This window comes from Notolepis coatsorum (genome assembly GCF_963971535.1).
Source record: "Notolepis coatsorum genome assembly, chromosome: 13".
Lineage (NCBI taxonomy): Eukaryota > Metazoa > Chordata > Actinopteri > Aulopiformes > Paralepididae > Notolepis > Notolepis coatsorum.
Window position 1 is genome coordinate 40728529 of NC_140177.1, and position 20508 is coordinate 40749036.

The window sequence follows — 20508 nt, forward strand, 5'->3', positions numbered from 1 at the left end:
TAAGCTTCGAATGAAAATCATCGCGGATTACGGCTACATAATGCCGCAAGCTCTGCGGCTGCCGCGCCTGCCGCGGGGCGTGTCGCAGCCAATCAGGGAAAACGCGGAAGCACTCGGCAGCACTCCTCCGCTGGCAATAAGCAATAAGCATCCAGGAAGGCTCCGGGAGCCAGCTGGACCCCGTCTGATATTGCAACGCCTCAATACCGCCACCTGGTGGATTTCAGGCGAGTTGCACTCCACTCTAAAATCGGATGTGGCGCTCTGTGCATCAGGGAAAAAGTTCCGGCAGCAAACATACATAACAAGAAGGTCAAGGTCAAGGTCAACTTTATTTATATAGCACATTTAAAACCAACCGAAGTTGCACCAAAGTGCTTTACCTGGAGTGCGTGCCTGGACATTGTTTCCCTATTTTTTATGTATGATATCAGAGGTTACAGCACCCAGTGTCAAGTCTAGTGAGGTGAGCGCGTTCTACTACTTTTTTCAATATAAAAACAGAGAAATACAAAAAAATTTAATATAAAAACTGAGAAATACAAAAAAAAATACAAAATACAGTATATACAAAATCAAAAGCTGTAATACATTAAAACAATCACGACACGACCGGGGATGTATGGCTTACTAAGCCTTAAAATTCTCTAGGGTCTGACCAGATTTGTAGTGGAAGACTTCCACAATTTAGGGGCAGCCACTGCAAAAGCTCGGTCACCTTTTGTTTTTAGCCTAGGCCTTGGGACATCTAAAAGTAGTTTGTTTGATGACCTCAGTGCTCTAGCTGGGGTGCAAGCATGGAAAAGTTCAGCTAGGTACTGAGGGGCCAGACCATTTAAAACCTTAAACACAAACATCACAATTTTTAAATCAATCCTGAAGCGAACAGGGAGCCAGTGCAGAGAAGCTAGTACTGGTCTGATGTGCTCACGCCTCTTTGTGCCAGTCAAGAGGTGTGCAGCAGCGTTCTGCACTAGCACAGACAGAGACACAGACAGACATGTACAGTACAGGATCAGATGATTACAACAGTCAAACAAGCAACCACAACCATACACACCAACTGACTAAGATACATACACACCAACAGACTGGTTAAGAAGGTACATACACACCAACAGACTGGTTAGGAAGGTACATACATACCAACAGACTGGTTAAGAAGGTACATACACACCAACAGACTGGTTAACCTCTTCCACCCGACCAAAATGACATCTGGCCATAAATCAATATTTTTCAGACTGTTGTATAAAAGTAGCGATTTTTATTTCAAACGTATTCAAGTAGTTTAGCAATAGGTTAAAAGTAGGGATGTCCGATATTATCGGCCTACCGATATTATCGGCCGATATTGGCATTAAAATGTGATATCGGAAAATATCGGTATTCAAATATTTTTAATTTCTTTTTTAATTTCTATAACCTTTATTTAGCCAGGCAAGCAAGTAAGAACAAATTCTGATTTTATTTATTGTCAAAAGTATGCATAATGTTGTGTTAATTCCACAACAAGAGATATGTAATGTTAATTACCTGAATTTATTCCGTTTTTTGGGGGGGGGGGGGGGGGGGGACCCTGCATATATTGGTATCGGTTGATATCGGTTGATATCGGTATCGGAAATTAAGAGTTGGACAATATCGGTATATCGGTATTGGTAAAAAAGCCAATATCGAGCATCCCTAGTTAAAAGTCTTATTAGATAGATTTTACTTTTCGATTTGGTCAAGTCTATTTCGCGAGGGCGACCATTTTGGATATTTTGAAACATGGGAATTGTAGTTTTTTTGCAGCCATTTTCTAGCAGACTTCCACAGGTCTGGTTCTGCGTTGGAATTTTGGAAAACTACACTTCCCTTAAAGTTCTATGGGGTTCAAGGTTCAGATTTCTGTATGAATTATTTCAATAACTGTTATTATTCGGGATAATAAGCCACAAAAGGTAAAGTTTTTGACAAATATTGAAAGGCAGTTTGTTTCTCTTCCCTATTGTTAACATGTAGGAACAATTAGATCTGAAATTAGTTTCAAAACGGTTGCACTGTGGGGAAAATAAAAAAAAGTACAGTAGATTTCATTCTGTTCTTATGCACGCCTGGTGATACTAAATCCAAATTGAACTCGTCGTTTGAAAGATAATATATGTATATATATAAATGTGCAAATTGGCTATAATAAGGTAATTTATAAGCCTGCTATTCTATATTCCTTTTTTTATCCACTTTTTCTCCCCATTTTTCTATTTTTCTCCCATCCCAATTTCGTATTTCCAATTCTTCCCTCCCCTGTCTCGAACGTTGCTAGACTATGCCTCCCACTGGTCGGCTGTAGTGAGGATAGAAGCCTTGCATCACGTGCCCCCTCCGGTACACGAGGAGGCAGCCTGTCGCATCTTTTCACCGCAGCAGCTCGAACTCTGTGGCGAGGAGTAACGCGTGGGAGGCTCACGCTGCCCCCGATACTTCCTGTTTCCGAAGCACTGGCGTCACCCAACCGACCTGTAGGAGTCGCTGTCCACAACGTCCAATCTCCACCCACCAGCTTTCCCACCCTCTAACACTGGCAATTGTGTTAGTATGACGGCCGGCCAAGCCGGTAGCAACGCAGAGAGCTGGGCTCGATACCAGCATCTCCTGCGTTAGTGGCGAGCACCTTGCCCACTGCGCCTGCTCTTCTATATTCTATAATAATATTTCAAATTGCATTGGTCCGGATGGGAGAATTCAGTACTGTATCTACAGAACTTTCTGTTTAATCATCTTCCCTTTATTCATTTCCTTAGATTTAGCATTAGCATTGTGTTATTCACTGTCAAAGATGCAAAGAAAAATCATAATTCATATTCTCCTTTGTTTCATCACAATTTAAGCAAGCCTAGTAATAGACACAATATTTCTGACACTGTGAATACATTCACTGATGTCCATAGCTGTCCCTAGATACCAAGAATATGCAAATGGACCTTGTAGAAGTGGAGCAATATTCCATTTACCTAGGTATATATTTTAGGCGGATTTTCAGAAAATAGGCTCCGGGTGGAAGAGGTTTTAAGAAGGTACATACACACCAACAGACTGAGAAGGTACATACACAACAACAGACTGGTTAAGAAGGTACATACACATGGGGAGCTCCAGTAGCTCACCACGTACCGCGAGTGCTATTTCAGCGCCGTGGACAACCGCGCTCGCGCAGATCTGGGGCTGAGCGCGTTCGAATCCCGGACGGCAGCCGTGCCTTTCCCAGAGTGTCTCTCCCCCCCATCTGAACCCTTTCAGCCTGCTCTGTCGGTCGAACTTGACCAAGTATGAATGCGAAGAAAAAGCGATAAACGCTAAAAGAACCAGGTGACTGGTCAAAGTAAAAAAAAAAAAAAAAAAAAGGTACATACACACCAACAGACTGAGAAGGTACACACACACCAACAGACTGGTTGAGAAGGTACACACACACCAACAGACTGGTAAAGAAGGTACACACACACCAACATACTGGTTGAGAAGGTACATACACACCAACAGACTGGTTGAGAAGGTACATACACACCAACAGACTGGTTGAGAAGGTACATACACACACCAACAGACTGGTTGAGAAGGTACATACACACCAACAGACTGGTTGAGAAGGTACATACACACCAACAGACTGGTTGAGAAGGTACATACACACCAACAGACTGGTTGAGAAGGTACATACACACACCAACAGACTGGTTGAGAAGGTACATACACACCAACAGACTGGTTGAGAAGGTACATACACACCAACAGACTGGTTGAGAAGGTACATACTGTTAGATGTTTCTGTAATCAGCCAGTATCACCTCGTCATCTGTGTTCGTGAAGTTTCTGCGTTGTGTTTATTTCTCTCTCTGAAGTCGACCTTCTCATACTGGTTGTACAACTTTGTCATCCCCCTTAACACAATGGCGCCCAAGGACGTATATCTCCGTGTTTCGATTCCACCCGTTGTGGACAGAGGCACGGATAAATCCATGGCAAGTTGTTATTGCTTTTATTCCATTTTAATAACCTATTCAAGGTCGCCGAGCAGCACTGCAGATCTACCCTACTCTATGAATTCGACAAAGTGCAATACCGGCCAGATCCTCTTAGGGGCGCTATCGCGATAATGCAGTGTTCCCTGTGGCCGAACGGTGGACTCTTTTTTTTTAACTTTTTTTTTGAGTTTCCAGTAGCAGGATTCTGGATGTGTAGCATAGTAGCTTGGATTACGTTTTGCATAGCAGATTTCACCATGCAATAAGGGGATTTATCATCAGCCAATGGACATATCTATCTACCAGATGGCGATCGATAACGGGGAAATGCTCGGGCGATCCCACCGGACCACGGTAAGATCTTTTTCACGTAAAGTACATCCCGATCTGGCCTTGTTTTGATAGCCAACCAGGCGTTCGGCCTATGTGGCTAATGAGGCTAACACGGTTATTGGTAATCGTCGAATCGATAATCAGAAACGACGTCCCCCGCCCCCCCCCCCCTTTCATGCATACATGCGTGAGGATCGTACCAATCATATGCAGTTTGAGTTTTAACTGGAGCGTATCTATAACCGAAATGCCATTGGATTTAAAGTTATTAGCTATTAGCCCTGTATCTCGCCTCCCAGGAAATATACTAGACCCAAATCCGGTATAACGCTTATATTCACGGCGCTATAAAATGAGAACCTATTGATGATTTTTTTTTTTTTAAGCCATTTTGAAGGGACGGTTTATGGACTGAATTGACAATGAGAATGGACAGATAGCAATACTATAAAGTATAGATTTAGCTGTACAAACAGCCCCACGTTTGTTTACATTCCCCGGTCCTCTTGAGATTAATTAGACTCATCCCAATGGCCCAGAATGTGTTAATGCAATCCGTAATCATAAGAAATCGACACTGGCAGACGTGGTACCTTTCTTGGAAAAACGTTGTTTATTCCATAAACAAAGCCTCTGTACCAGGTGGAAAACAGTTCTGTATTGTCCTTGAAAAGCCTTAGAAGGAACTAAATTCATTATTCTAACGATCTCTCTCCTGTCACCCCGCTCGGTGGTCGTGCGGCCTAGCTGTCCAAAGGCTTTCCCTGTCAGCCGAAGCCAGTGATGTCGTGGCACTCCATTCCTCCCCCATTTCAAAGTCTCAGTCAACGTGTCTGCTCGCGTCTGTTTCGTGTCTTGATCTAACTTACCCCGGAAGGAACTCACACCTCATAACATTCTCACCATAGCAACGGGCCCCCGCCCCCTCTCATCGTTACTACGTGACACGCAGTCTTTGACAACGGCTCTTTGACCCAAATCACTATAACAATGGCGATGTTGATATTACCGCCCCTCTTACCCCTGTGGCACTTTCTCCAGATCGAGTAACCTTGATGCTGTGGCTATCAGCTGTTGATGTTAACAGCACAGCCCGAATCCTCATCTGCTGCTGACACACACTGACTGCCGGCTACCTTTAAGATCTATAGATCCGTCTGAGTAGATGCTGTCACCCACCGATATATATACATTAGGGCTGACCCCTATTAATCGATTAGTCGACTAATCGGTCGAAAGGAGCCGTAGTCGACTGGCCAACCTCTTAGTCGAATATAATAAAAAAAATTATAAAAAAATATAATTTTTATTTTACATTTTTTTCAATCATTCTTTCCAAAAGAAAAGAGGCCTAGACGTGTGGCTAACGCTAATGGCACGCATACCAGAGGCTAACTGCCTACGAAAACAGGCACAGAGGCACTGAAAGAGGATTTCACCCATCTAATGAACACACTAGACTAGACAAATATCAAGATGTATCTATCAGTGGACCAATTGCATGTTTTTGCAGAGGACAAGAAGCTTTCAGTCGACTCCTTCAGACATTAAGCACCCCCACAGCCCAAATGGAACGATAAAATTTTTATTTTTTTAAATATTATACTTTTTTTTATTTTTATTTTTATTTTTATTTTTTTTATGACTTATACTTTATTGCATATTTTTTCTTTTTGCACACAGTACTTCAGGACAATACAATGAATGACATATTTTGCATCAGCATGGGTCAGTCCTGAAGGACAACATAGACACCTGGACCCCTAACGTCTAGGTTACACTGATACCCCCCATATGGGGGGGAAGACAGAAAAAAAATAAAAATAAAAAATAAAGACATTAGAATAAGTAAACCTAAACAAACGAAAAATTCTACCATAACAAAAAATAAATAAAAAATAAAAAATAGAAAGATAAATTAGACTAAGCCGAGAATATAATGGAAAGTAGTACCAAAACAGAAAGGAAACACCAAACGAAAAAATAAATCTACATTAAAACATAGAGCCATTCTTGTCTACATAAACATGGTGCATTTGTCAGGTATTCTATACTCATGTGTATCGTCGCTGTCTTGGACAAGTGTGCCCCTCCTCCTTTTATAGTAAGTGAAATTGCAAATATTTCCCCCATTTGCTAATATATTTGTCTCCTTTCTCTCCTAAACTAAAAGATATTTTCTCATAGGCAGCTACCCTACCCAGTTCTCCACTCCACTCTCGGAATGACGGGCCTTCTGGTGCCTTCCAGCCTCTCATTATGATCTGTTTGCCTATCATTATACTAGTCTGTATCCAATCAGCTAGGGGCTTTGCGATATGGCTAAGACTGCGGGGATCCCCCAGGATATATAAACCAGAACAGAAATCATACTCCGTCCCTGTGACCTCTGTGATGTAGTCATGTATGTTACTCCAGAAGTCTCCGATTTTCGGACATGACCAGAGTGCATGGACTAGGTCCCCCTCCCCTGTGTGACATTTCCAGCAATCTGGGTTCTCTTTCAGGCCCAGTCTATACATTTTAGAGGGGGTCCAATAAATGCGGTGGAAGATCTTGAATTGTATTAGCCTTGTTCTAATATCCCTGGACACCTGTTTGGGGATCCCCGAGATTATATCCCAGTCCTCTTGCTCAAATGTGACCCCTAGATCCTTTTCCCAGACTATTTTGAGAGCAGAGGATATCCCACTGCCCTCCCTGTCGATAAACATGGAATAGTAGACCGAGGCCTCATGTCCCAACCCAGAAATAGCCAAAATCTTTTTCAGCAGGTCTGTACCCTGGGGGAGGGTCTGTGGCGAGCCAAATGTGCCTATGAGAAGATGCCTCAATTGTAAATATCTCCAAAATTGATTGTTGGCCAGCTGATATTGTTGAATCAGTTTTTCAAAAGATTTTAATGCATCGTCTTCATAGAGGTCCCCCAGGGTGAGGATGCCTTTGTCTATCCATTCCTTCCACATAAAGGGGGATCTGCATATACACAATTTTGGGTTGGCCCATAAGCCTGCTGACAGGCTTAAATGGGGGTTGATATGAAAGATGCGAGACACCTTCTTCCATACGGCCTGTATGTGAGAGATAATAGGGTGAGTTCGGGCAGTTGGTGGTAATTTAGCTGTAATATACGACAGTGGGGGCAGCCGTGTGTATACCGACTGCTCCATTATGTACCATGGAGGCGCTCTCTCAGGGGGCAGGGCCCACTGTGTCATATGTCTGAAACTGTAAGCATAATGATATAGTAATAATTTGGGGAGACCCAGGCCACCTCTGTCCACAGGCTGTTGTAGTTTACCAATACGCATCCTGGGTCTTTTACCGTTCCACAGGAATGTGTTGCATATTCTATCAAATTGTTTAAAATACTTGCTAGGTATTGCTATCGGCAGTGACTGGAGGAGGTAGTTTACTCTGGGAATGCAGTTCATCTTAAGAACATTAACCTTGCCCCATAGTGACAAGAAAAGGGGAGCCCATCTCTCCACATCCGCTGAGATTTTGCCTAGTAGTGGGTCAAAGTTGACACTAACAATGTCGTTTACTTGCTTGGGGAAAAGAATCCCTAGATACCGAATACCCTTTTCAGGCCACTGAAAGGAGCCATCTTTAAATAGTGATTTGGGGCAGTAGGACGTTAGGGGAAGAGCCTCCGACTTCGACCAATTAACCTTATACCCTGAAAATCTTGAGAACGTATCTATTGTCTTGAGTAGTGCGGGTACAGCATTGCCTGGGTCTGTAACAAAAAGCAAAATGTCATCTGCATAAAGCATAAGTTTTTGGGCCGTGCCCCCCACTGTAACTCCAGGGAAACTTGGGTCCTTACGTATAGCTGCTGCCAGGGGCTCAAGCGCTAAACAGAAGAGCAAAGGAGAAAGGGGTGACCCTTGGCGTGTCCCGCGGCCTAGTTTGAAATATGAGGAGATTATCCCATTTGTTTGCACCGCTGCCTCCGGTTGGTTATACAACAACTTCACCCATTTTATAAAGGTCTGACCGAAACCAAACGCCTCCAGGGTTGAAAATAAGTACTCCCATTCTACGCTGTCAAACGCCTTTTCCGCGTCCAGTGAGATGGCGGCCGTTGGTTCATTATCGCTACTGACTGCCCACATTACATTGATAAGGCGTCTGACGTTATCAGACAAATTTCTTTTGCGAATAAACCCAACTTGGTCAGGATGCACCAGGGAGGATATTACTCCATCCAAACGGTTTGCCAATATTTTGGAAAGCACTTTTACATCCTGGGAAATCAGGGAAATTGGACGATAATTCTTGCACTCGGAGGGTTCCTTATCTTTTTTCAATATTAAAGATATCAAGGCCTGTGATAGGGTGGGGGGTAAATAGCCTCTATCCAAAGCTTCAATATACATACTCTGCAGTAGAGGTGTCAACTCTGTTGAGAAGCATTTAAAGAACTCAGCTGTAAGACCATCAGGCCCCGGCGCTTTACCGGACGGCAATTTCCTAATAACCTCTGCTATTTCATCTTCCGTTATTGGGGCGTCTAAATACTCACGTTGAGCCGCGTCTAATGTAGGGAGATCCAGCCCGCTAAAAAATAAAGGAATTTCCTGCTGTGTCGCCTTGGAAGAGGAAGTGTAAAGACCCATGTAGTATTCTTTGAAAGTATTGTTAATATCGCTAGCCTTAGTCACGACGGCTCCCCCCTGTACCTGAATAGCCGAAATAGTGGATGATGACTCCTTGTGTTTAATATACCTGGCCAGCAACTTCCCGGCTTTGTCCCCCGATTCAAAGTAATTCTGCCTGGCCCTAAACAATCCAAACTCGACCTTCTGCGAAAGGATACAGTTATACTCATATTTTAATTGAGTTACAAGCCTTAAGTTATTTGGTGATATTTTTTGTTTGAGCTGACGCTCCGCAACCAGCAGCATTTTTTCTAAATCGCCCATTTTTTTGGCGTTCTGCTTTTTCTTATATGATGCATATTGAATTACGTGACCCCTCACAAAAGCCTTCAGAGCTTCCCAAGCAACCCCTGCTGATGGCGCAGAAGGAACATTTGTCTCTATATACATATCAATCTGATTTTTCAGCATGGCTTTAAAGTCTGTATCCTGCAATAGAGATGAGTTAAATCTCCATCTAGAGGACCGCTTTGCACGGTCAATGGGGAGCAGCTCAAGGGTCACCCTTGCATGATCTGACACTATAATGTTGCCAATTGAACAGGCCAATGTAGATGGGAGCAGATCTTTAGAGATACAAAAATAATCAAGCCTTGAGAATACACCGTGAACCGAAGAAAAAAACGTATAGTCCCTCCCCTTAGGATTTAGAGTACGCCAAGCATCTACCAGCCCCAGGGCAGAACACATTCCTCCCACTGTGGAGGTTGATCTGGGGGGTCTAGCAGTGGTTGGTGTACTTCTATCCAGAACAGCATCCATAGTAATATTCAAGTCCCCTGCCCATATGATTGGATAGTCACCCATGTCATTTAATTTACATTCCAGGTCAGTAAAAAACATTGGGACATCCCCATTAGGAGCATATGTATTGGCTAGGATAAATACTTTCCCCTGAATCTCAGCCAAAATAATGACAATCCTCCCTTCTTCATCTTTGAGTTCTCTCAGACATTTAAATTGCAGCTGTTTGTTCACTAGTATAATGACTCCCCTACTTTGACTGGTACCGGCACTGCAGAACACGTGACCCACCCATCCCTTACATAAGCGCTTTGATTCATCCAATGACAAATGACATTCCTGCAAAAACATTATATCATACCTGGAGGATTTCAATTTATAAAGTACCTTGTTCCTCTTGATTACATTACCCAATCCATTTACATTCCATGTGGCGAGGCACAGTTTATTATTATTCTGAGCAGACATGGGCGTGTAGAATAGTAATAATGACCGATGATATACTGACAACTAAGTGAAGTATTTTTAACCATGTCGACAAACGCAGGGCTCTTGACAAAAAACAATAAAAAAAAACATGACACGCTGTAAACAAAACATAGCGTGATGAAAAAAACACAAAAAAAAAACTAAAACAAAAACACCGACAGATACGATTCTGGTCCATGATCCGTCGGTAGAGTGGTTCGCTCTGAGCGCCGCCCACCCTCGGCATTGTTTTGGCAAAAGTTTGCGCACGTTTGTCATAAAGTGACATCATTCATTCTCAATGAATTAGCGAGAATCCAGCTCGTTTAACGCTAAAGGAACGCTAACGGGATATTGAAGGACAGCCGGTAGGCTAGTAAAAGGAAATGAGAAGAAATCAAAATAAAAAATAAAAATATCAACCCCGCTCATCCATAACGAGCGAATATAGAACAATTCATACCGCAAATGTCATACGTGGGGGATAAGTAGCAAGTAACCAAGTCACTGCATTGTTCAATAGTCTTGTAGGCTAGTCCCCAGTTGGCTCACAGTCAATATACTACACCTTACCGGCTAGGATGATTCCCTTTCATACCGCTGCACTCAGCTGGACCTTGAACAGGTTAGCAGCCCTCAGATAAGCTAGCGAGCTAGCCAGCCAGCTTGCTCAGCGAGCTTCGGATGAAATCCATGGCTTTCTTCGGGTTGTCAAAGCGCCTGGATCCCTCGCCGGTGTCAATTCTGAGTGTGGCCGGGCGCTGCAGTGCAAATTTAACCTGCCGTTCATGTAGGGCTTTCTTGCAGTCTTTGAAGGCATCCCTCTTAGCCTGTGTGCCCCTGGAATAGTCAGGGAAAATCATGACTCGTTTTCCATTCCATCTCAGCTCTCCCTTCTCCTGCGAGGCGCTTAGGATCTTGTCTCTATCTCCCGAGCGAAAGAATCTTGCGATCAACGTGCGGCTTCTGCTTCGGTCCTCCGGGGCGGAGCGGGGAGTCAGTCTGTGAGCACGCTCGATGTACCACCCCTTAGCGGGGGTAGTGATGCCCAGCAGCTCCGGTATGAGATTCTCGAGGAAGGTATTTGCGTCCCCTGTCTCGCTGCCCTCCGGTATCCCGACGAAGCGTAGGTTATTGCGTCTGCTTCTGTCCTCCATGTCGTCCATTTTATCACGGATAGCCTCCATCTCAGCTCTGGTAGCGGGTGGTTCAGACTGTAGCTGTTTGTCGGCGTCCTCCAGAAAGCCCAGTCTCCCCTCCACGTCACTGATCCTTGACACGAGTGATGTCAGTTTCCCTTCCATCGACATGGTGGCTTTGCGAATTTCACCCAAGCTTTGCATCTCTTTAGATATTTTCTTCAGGATTATAAAAATATTCGCTATGTCCTCCCCCGTCGAATTTGCACTTTCTTCTGTAGTAGGAGATTCATCATCGCCATCTTGGTCCACGTTGGGACCCCCCGAGCGTAAACCTTCCTTTTTAGTGGTACTCTGAGGTGGGTTTTTCTGTTTGCTCGCCATTTTCAGACTCCCAAGATGATCGCTCCTCTATGATGACTTTGTTGTGTCTATTTGCCGACTAAGGATACTGTTTTAGGATATAAATCAAGATGCCGCTGCGAGCAGCTCTCTCTCAAGCGGCCATCTTCTTCACCGCGTCACGTGACCGAGACTCTTATTATTATTTTTATTTTTTTGACCAATAGTTGATTAACGGCAAATTTTGGCCAATCCTAGTCGACCATCCAAATCCTTAGTCGGGGACAGCCCTAATATACATTATATACACATTGAAAAACATAGATTCCTTCAATACACACCAACAGACTGAGAAGAACATGAACTGAACAAGACATGGATGTGTTGAAACGTTAGTGGTTTGTTTGCACTCTATTAAATTTGTTTCTAAAGATGATCCTATTAAATATGTTTCTTTTTTTTTTATCTACTTTTTCTCCCCATTTTTCTATTTTTCTCTTGTCCCCAATTTCGCATTGTCCAATTCTACCCTCCCCTGTCTCGAACGTTGTTAGGCCATGCCTCCCACAGGCCGGCTGCAATGTGGACGAAGCCTTGCATCACGTGTCCCCTCCGGTACTCGAGGAGGCAGCCGTCGCATCTTTTCACCTGCACAGCGCGATCTCTCAGCGGCGAGGGTCTGCGTGGGAGGGACACGCCGCCCTCGTCGCTTCCTGATTCTACTGTGCAGGCGCACCAACCGACCTGTAGGAGTCGCTGTCCACAATGTCCGATCCCCACACACCAGCTTCCCACCCCCTAATACTGCCAATTGTATTAGTATGAACGACCAGCCAAGCTGGTAGCAACGCAGAGAGCTGGGCTTGAACCCAGCATCTCCTGCGTTGGTGGTGAGCGCCTTGCCCACTGCGCCACCTAGCCGCCCTTATTAAATATGTTTCTTTTTTTTTATCAACTTTTTTCTCCCATTTTCTATTTTTCTCCCATCCCAATTTCGTATCGTCCAATTCTACCCTCCCCTGTCTCGAACGTTGTTAGGCCATGCCTCCCACAAGCCGGCTGCAATGTGGACTAAGCCTTACATCACGTGTCCCCTCCGGTACTCGAGGAAGCAGCAGTCGCATCTTTTCACCTGCACAGCGCGATCTCTCAGCGTCGGGGGTCTGTGTTTGGAGGGCACGCCGCCCCCACCGTCGCTTCCTGATTCTGCTGCGCAGGCGCACCAACCGACCTGTAGGAGTCGCTGTCCACAACGTCCGATCCCCACCCATCAGCTTCCCACCCCCTAATACTGCCAATTGTATTAGTATGAACGACCAGCCAAGCTGATAGCAATGCGGAGAGCTGGGCTTGAACCCAGCGTCTCCTGCATTGGTGGTGAGCGCCTTGCCCACTGCACCACCTAGCCGCCCTATTAAATATGTTTCTAAAGATGATCTGTGTCTCCAGTACCTTGCTTTTTTATGACTATATGGCCCTTATCTGAACAGGTTTAGCGTGTGAACTCTCAAGACACCAACAGTTGTGTTGTAGCTGTTATGATGTGTTGTAGCTGTTATGAGGTGTTATAATGTGTCATAGCTGTTATGAGGTGTTATAATGTGTTGTAGATGTTATGAGGTGTTATAATGTATTATAGCTGTTATGCGGTGTTGTGTTGTAGATGTTAAAGCGTGATGCTGTGTCTACGGTGGCTGTGAGGGTTCAGATGCTGCTGGAGGACCTACAGACAGGAGAGACCTCACAACAACATAATAACACAGGTAACACATACCTGTCAACCCTCCTGTTTTTTCCCGGGATTCTCCCGTATTTGACACTTCTTTCCCGCCGTCCTCCCGTTTCAATATTTTCCCGTAAATTGCCCGTATTTTCATTTTGCCCTTCAGTTCTTACTAAAAAGGCTACATTACCCACTGTGAATACGACAGGCAGCAGCCTGGAGCCCCCGCCAGTAGGGACCCCCCCGAGGGCTGACATAATGGCTGTACTCAACAAAAGCGACCGCAATTCAAATGGATGATATGCAATGAAACGACAGTAGGAAACCCCCTTGGGGGCCCCATGGCACTTGTGTTTGGGGATTTTTTTTTAAATATTCACATGTAAATGAAACTTTGAGCCAGCAATACCTACGTATAATAAACAAGCAAAATGAAGAGGATTTATCCATCTGGAGCAGAAAAAAGATGAGGATAAAATAAAGAAATACAGTGGTAACTGGTAAGTAGAGCATAAAAGCTACTGTTTAGTAATGGTATAGCCTTAATTAATGGGTGAGATAGTTAAAACTCTCCAGCTAACATTAGCTATCTAGCTAGGTCTCACGTTGTTTTCAGACAGTTATCCTAGCTAGCTTACTGTAAAGGACAGGGACACTGAAATATCATGTTAGCATGTCTGATTATAACCTGAGCTCTGTTAATAAACTATGTTTCTATATTTTTATAACAACTGACTCGATCTCAATTTCTACAGCTTACTGTCATGGCTCATTTGAAATATTCCACAACAGAACTATTCGGTACAGCCCTAGCATGTTTTGATTTTACTAGGTGACTATCTCAAATATGCCACAAAAAAAAAGAAAATGGACATAGGGACGTTTTTTAGTCAAAGGGCAGCAGAGACAAGTGATACAGGGACACAGGTAAGGTCTTACAATGGCTTAGTGATTATAACAGTGCAGTTCAGCATTTAGTAACCCATACTTTTTGTGAACGTGTTTTTGAGTTGAGTGTTTGACTGCATTCTGTTGAACACACACCTCAGAACCGTACCTAATGAAAATTGGCTCAATTGCAAGAAAAATAGACAGTTATGATATTACATTCTGCTCAGCATAATTTGTATGCAAAATATTGTGGTTCCCTGCTTTAGTCTGTTGACACATTTCTATACTAAATGCTTTTGTAGTCCTGTGTCATACCTAAATGTCATATAAGTGAATTGTATAGAAACAACTCACCAAAAGTGACTATTGCACAACTGATTTGACAAAAGAAAATCCACCAAGGGGGGAAAACCCCCCCTTCACCCCCCGCCCTCCCACGCTGGCAAATCTCCCTTATTTTAAAATCCCAATGTTGACAGCTATGTACCACACACACACACACAGGGCCAAACCATCATATCACAGTATCTTCCTGGTCTAGATTAGCTGGAGGATGTCATGCTAACAGTATACATCAATCTGACTCTTGTCATGGCCTCTCTCCCTCTCTCTCCCTCTCTCTCTCTCTCTCTCTCTCTCTCTCTCTCAGAGTGGTTGTCTCTTCCTTGTCGCGTGTTCTGTCCGGTGGTGGGGGCGGGGCCAGTGTGTGTGTGTGATTACCAGTTCAAGGAGGAGGAGCCAGGGGAGGTGATTGACAGGTTGAGAGAGATCCTGGACATCCAGACGTCAGAGGACGAGCTGGACACGTCGCAGGAGACGGCTGGACATGCAGACACCAGCCCTACAGGTGTGTGTGTGTCTGTGTTTGGAACTGTCACTTGCTGCCAGACGACAGGACATAGTGTGCTGTGAATCCAAGAGCCACCTGTCTTGGGTCTAGTTAATTGGGCCCAGGAGCAGGAGTGGCTGTGCACCTGTTGTGCATCAAGCAATCAACGTGCACGGGTTAAATCACCCATCCCCCCACACACAGAGACACACACAGAAGAGAGCCTCTGTCATCAGAGCTATTTCCATCTTTTAAGATTAAACTGGACTTTGAAGAAGTCTTTATTCATTGCACACATTTCAACGTAGTCATGCAGCAACACACATAGGAAACACACACATGCATTTTTTTTTCTCTGCGCTTGATCCATCCCGTCGTCCTTCCCCCCCAAGGGCAGCCGGGAGCAGACATGGTGCTCCTGTCCGTCTTCGTCAGGGACACGACAGTGTTAGCGAACTGTTCTGCGTGTTTTTCCATTGGGTTTATCTCTTTTTCTGGAGGGGAAACCCTTGCGAGCACAGGGGGGGACATGCAAACTCCACACAGAAAGGCCCAGGAGATACCCCACCTGGGTACCTACAAAATAAGTGATAATACTTTTTGCTGAACCCGATGTAGTTAAACTTTTTACAAGGTAACATAGGCTGAATTCACTGACCCTGATGTAGTTAAACTTTTTACAATGTAACTAGGCTGAGTTTTGTCTTTTGTTCGGTAGTGCAAGCCTACTTTCTATACATAAAACACAAATGCAATATGTCACTCCTCAGATTATATTGGAATAAAAATCCTAATAAATCATTTAAAACATAACATGTTATGTTATGTATTTAAGCATTACATCACGCGCAGGAGTGGTTTGTGAACAATAAACCATGCCTAGGGGTGGTCGTTAGACCCCCCTAGGCATGGTTTATTGTTCACAAATCACGACTGCAAGTGGTGTAAAGCTTTTATACAACTGCCAGATTCATCCAACCTTATTTCTATACAATAAACACACATTAATCGAAGATTTATTGAAAAAAACATCCGCCAGAAAAAGTAGTTCCCACAACTACAAAAAAGACAAGTTGCCTCCATGTGGAAGCAGCTTGAAGTGCATCCAACCAAACTAACACATCCAACTGTGTATTATTGAAATGATTGAGAGAAGTTGCCTCATGTGGAAGCAGCTTGAAGTGCATCCAACCAACTAACACATCCAACTGTGTATTATTGGAATGATTGATTGAAAATTTTATTACCAGATGCAGAATGGGTACAATACAGTACGGCTCAATACACACAATTGTTAAGGGAATGCAGACCTACTTTCCATAGAACTTCATTCTTAGATGCTTCTATATAAAGTAGGTAAAACAAATTAAAAAGTTTTCTTTGCCCTATAGGAAAAAAACTTTTTCTTCGCCCTATTCTTTTATTTATTTATTTTTAAACCTACTGTAGAGGGCCTAAACTTAACCAGTTGGAAACCAAGCGTACAGTAATAAAATTAGCAATCAATCAATCAATCAACTCAATAGGCCATGCTCACTTAGAACAGCGCAGCACCCAGCTCTCTGACTATCCCCCGCGTTGCAGGCAGAGTGTGTGTGTGTGTGTGTGTGCGTGTGTGCGTGTGTGTGTGTGTGTGTGTGTGTGGGGGGGGGGGGGGGGTGTGGCGGTGGGTGGAGACTAGAGCGAGCGCTGACAGTCGAAAGGAAAAAGAAGTTGAAAAAAAAATTGAAAATTAATCAATCAATCAATCCGCGATTTTTCTTTTGTTACAGAATGATTCAAGACCCATCAATTACATCATCCAACATTGTTTAAACGACTAAGACATTCGCTGTGACAGAATCGCTTGATATTTAGTCGTTTAGTCGCTATCAACATATCCATTTGTAAAGATTATTGTCCACCTTCTTGTGATCCGGCGGAGTGATGTGATGTGGTTCGGTTGTGGGCGGGTCCTGGGCCAGCAGCGTGGACTTGTTGCCAATAAAGACGTGTAAAATGACTGTTTCAGCCAATCAGAATCGAGAAATTTGCATGCCGTTGTATAATGCTCTATACTACATCATGTTAGTTATGTATTGCTCTATACTACATGCTGTTAGTTATGTATTGCTCTATACTACATGATGTTAGTTATGTATTGGTCTATACCAGGGGTAGGCAACCCTAGGAACGCGTGCCTGCATAGGCACGCAGGGGCATTTTCATAGGCACATTAAATTTTTTATTTTTTTTGCTTTGAAATATTATAGTGAAATATTTTGCACTGTTGTCGCATTTATCTTGTTGAAATCCTCCCACAGGTTATTTTTTACTACCACATATTTAATTGAGACCCTTTATTTGTTTATTATTTCAATTTAGCTGGAAATACATTGCTACATCATTCAGTAACATTTGCAGAGCCTTATAACAAAAACATTATTACGGTCACCATTGTGACCAGTGGGATTAATCAACAAATTGTATTATTTATTTTTCTATTTCATTGAACATTGCACATGTTAAAAGCAATTTTTTTTACTAAAAATGTGAGTATTACCAAGTCAACTTGTGTTCTTAAAACAATGACAATAAACATAGTTTTATTAGGTTGAAATAATGTGGTTGTGTACTTATTTTTCTGTTAACTTATTATGGATTGAAAACTGAAAACATTAATGCACTGTAACTGAACTCAATATTTTTAAGTTCTGGTAACTTATTATTATTATTTTTTTTACATTGTAGTCTTGCGATCAATCAAAACTTATTTACACGATATACCTCACATTCACCCTCCATTCACATCCTGGTGTTCTCCTGGTGTTCTCCATTAGGCCTGTATGTGGAGCTATGACAGCACACGTACAGTACACACCGATGGTGTGTGATGTGTCCAAAAATGAATGGGCAAATGTGAGTGAAATGGTTGCACTGTATGCAGCTGTTTGTCTGCATTGCACCTCCCCCCCCCCAACTCAGATTTAGGGTTGATACAACCATCATAATAATATTGTTAATAATAACAATAACAATAATGATGTAATAATGTAAAAATTTTCATTAAAAAGACCTGATTATGAGAAAAAATTATTATGATTCATGGAATATTGTTGAGGCACACTAGTTACAACTATATTTCAAACAGGCACTCCATGTCAAAAAGGTTGCTGACCTCTGGTCTATACTATATGCTGTTAGTTGTGTATTGCTCTATAATGCTCTGGAACAGCATCCCCATGTCCATCAAATCTGTCCCCTCCATCGAGTCTTTTAAATCTAAACTCAAAACTCATCTATACTCCCTAGCCTTCCCTGACTCACTCTGACTCTTGCCTTGTTTGTTTTGACGTGTTGTTCTGTTTCTTTGTCTGTCCGTTGTTTGTTTATATTTTCTGTTTATTTTGAATTTTTTTTTATCCACTTTTTTCTCCCATTTTTTCTATATTTTCTCCCATCCCAATTTTGTATCATCCAATTCAACCCTCCCCTGTCACGAACGCTGTTTCTTGCCTCCCACAAGCCGGCTGCAATGTGGACTAAGTCATACATAGCACAAGTCCCCTCCGGTACTTGAGGTAACAGCAGTCGCATCTTTTCACCTGCGCAGCTCGATCTCTCAGTGGCGAGGAGTAACGCGTGGGAGGCTCACGCTGCCCCCGACACTTCCTGATTCTACTGCGCAGGCGCACCAACCGACCTGTAGGAGTCGCTGTCCACAACGCCCGATCCCCACCCATCAGTTTTCCCACCCTCTAATACTGCCAATTGTATTAGTACGGACGACCAGCCAAACTGAAAACAATGTGGAGAGCTGGATTCGAACACGCGAACCCAGCGTCTCCACATTGGTGGCGAGTGCCTTGCCCACTACACCACCTAGCCGCCCTATTTTCTGTTTATTTTATACTTTTTTTTTAGCTATGCGACACTCACTGTAAAGCACTTTGGTTGACAAGTGTCATGTCTAAATGTGCTATACAAATACATTTGATTGATTGACAATGTTAGTTATGTATTGCTCTATACTATATGATGTTAGTTATGTATTCAGTTATGTATTGCTCTATAGCTCTACACTGCATCTAGGATATGACAAGGTGGTTTATCAGTTTAAAGGCTCTTTAAAAGTGTTTGTCTCTTTAGAAGCTGATGTGTCAGAGGAAGCTGACACACCTCTGGGGCCCAGGAACAACAGCTATACTGGTAAGAGACTACTACTACTACTACTACTACTACTACTACTGGTGGTACTACTACTGGTGGTACTACTACTGCTACTACTACTGGTGGTACTACTACTACTACTACTACTGCTACTATTACTACTACTACTACTGCTGCTGCTACTACTACTGCTGCTGCTACTACTACTGCTGCTGCTACTACTATTACTACTACTGCTGCTACTGCTGCTACTATTACTGCTACTACTATTACTGCTATTACTACTACTACTGCTGCTACTGCTGCTACTACTACTGCTATTACTACTACCGCTACTACTACTGCTATTACTAGTGCTACTATTACTACTGCTGATGCTATTACTGCTGCTACTACTGCTACTACTACTACTGCTACTACTACTACTACTACTACTACTGCTGATAGTACTACTACTACTGCTATTACTAGTACTACTATCAAATATCCCTACATACAAAATATTGTGGTATTTAATACATTTCTAACCATTAGTCACTGACTCACAACATGTTTTCACATGGAACTGTGCAGTCTGTGTGTGGTGCTGACTCTCCTTTCTGTGCATTTCAGGTGTTGCCATGGCTACCGCTACCGCTGTTGCCCTCCTCGCTACGGCCGCCTCTCTTCTGTACCTCAACGATTACTGACAGACACACACACAGACACGCGCACACCAGTGTTCAATATGTCAGGTGACTCCATGAATTAAACGGTTAAGTGAATGTGCTGTGGCTGTCATATGTGTTCAAGTCTTGATGACGAAGGGGTAACTGAACTGAAGACTCATTTGGAGGTGGGTTTGGGCTGAAACGGCCACTGTGATTGGTGCCAGGTAAGCTCTGATCAGGTGCGATTGGTGCAGAGTGCTGCACTCACAGACGTCTCTTGAATCCTCACGGAGCCGTGGGGGTGTGAGAGAGAATTATTTTCACGTGATATGTGTTCAAGTCTTGATGACGAAGGGGTAACTGAACTGAAGACTCATTTGGAGGTGGGTTTGGGCTGAAACGGCCACTGTGATTGGTGCCAGGTAAGCTCTGATCAGGTGCGATTGGTGCAGAGTGCTGCACTCACAGACGTCTCTTGAATCCTCACGGAGCCGTGGGGGTGTGAGAGAGAATTATTTTCACGTGATCTCATAGTAAATGATTATCGGATCACGAGACGGTTAACC

General features: G+C 43.4%; 1 protein-coding gene across 4 annotated transcripts in view; it reads left to right on the forward strand.

Moving 5' to 3' along the window:
• Positions 1-20039, forward strand: part of odr4 (odr-4 GPCR localization factor homolog) — a 35108-nt gene extending 15069 nt beyond the window's left edge. For all 4 annotated transcript variants that reach the window (XM_084327431.1, XM_084327434.1, XM_084327433.1 and 1 more), the window contains exons 11-14: positions 13364-13463; positions 14964-15161; positions 19272-19331; positions 19905-20039. In XM_084327431.1, the coding sequence (XP_084183557.1) occupies positions 13364-13463; positions 14964-15161; positions 19272-19331; positions 19905-19981 (435 nt within the window). In that variant the 3' untranslated portion in view covers positions 19982-20039. The remainder of the gene's footprint in view (positions 1-13363; positions 13464-14963; positions 15162-19271; positions 19332-19904) is intronic.
• Positions 20040-20508: the final 469 nt, after the last annotated feature.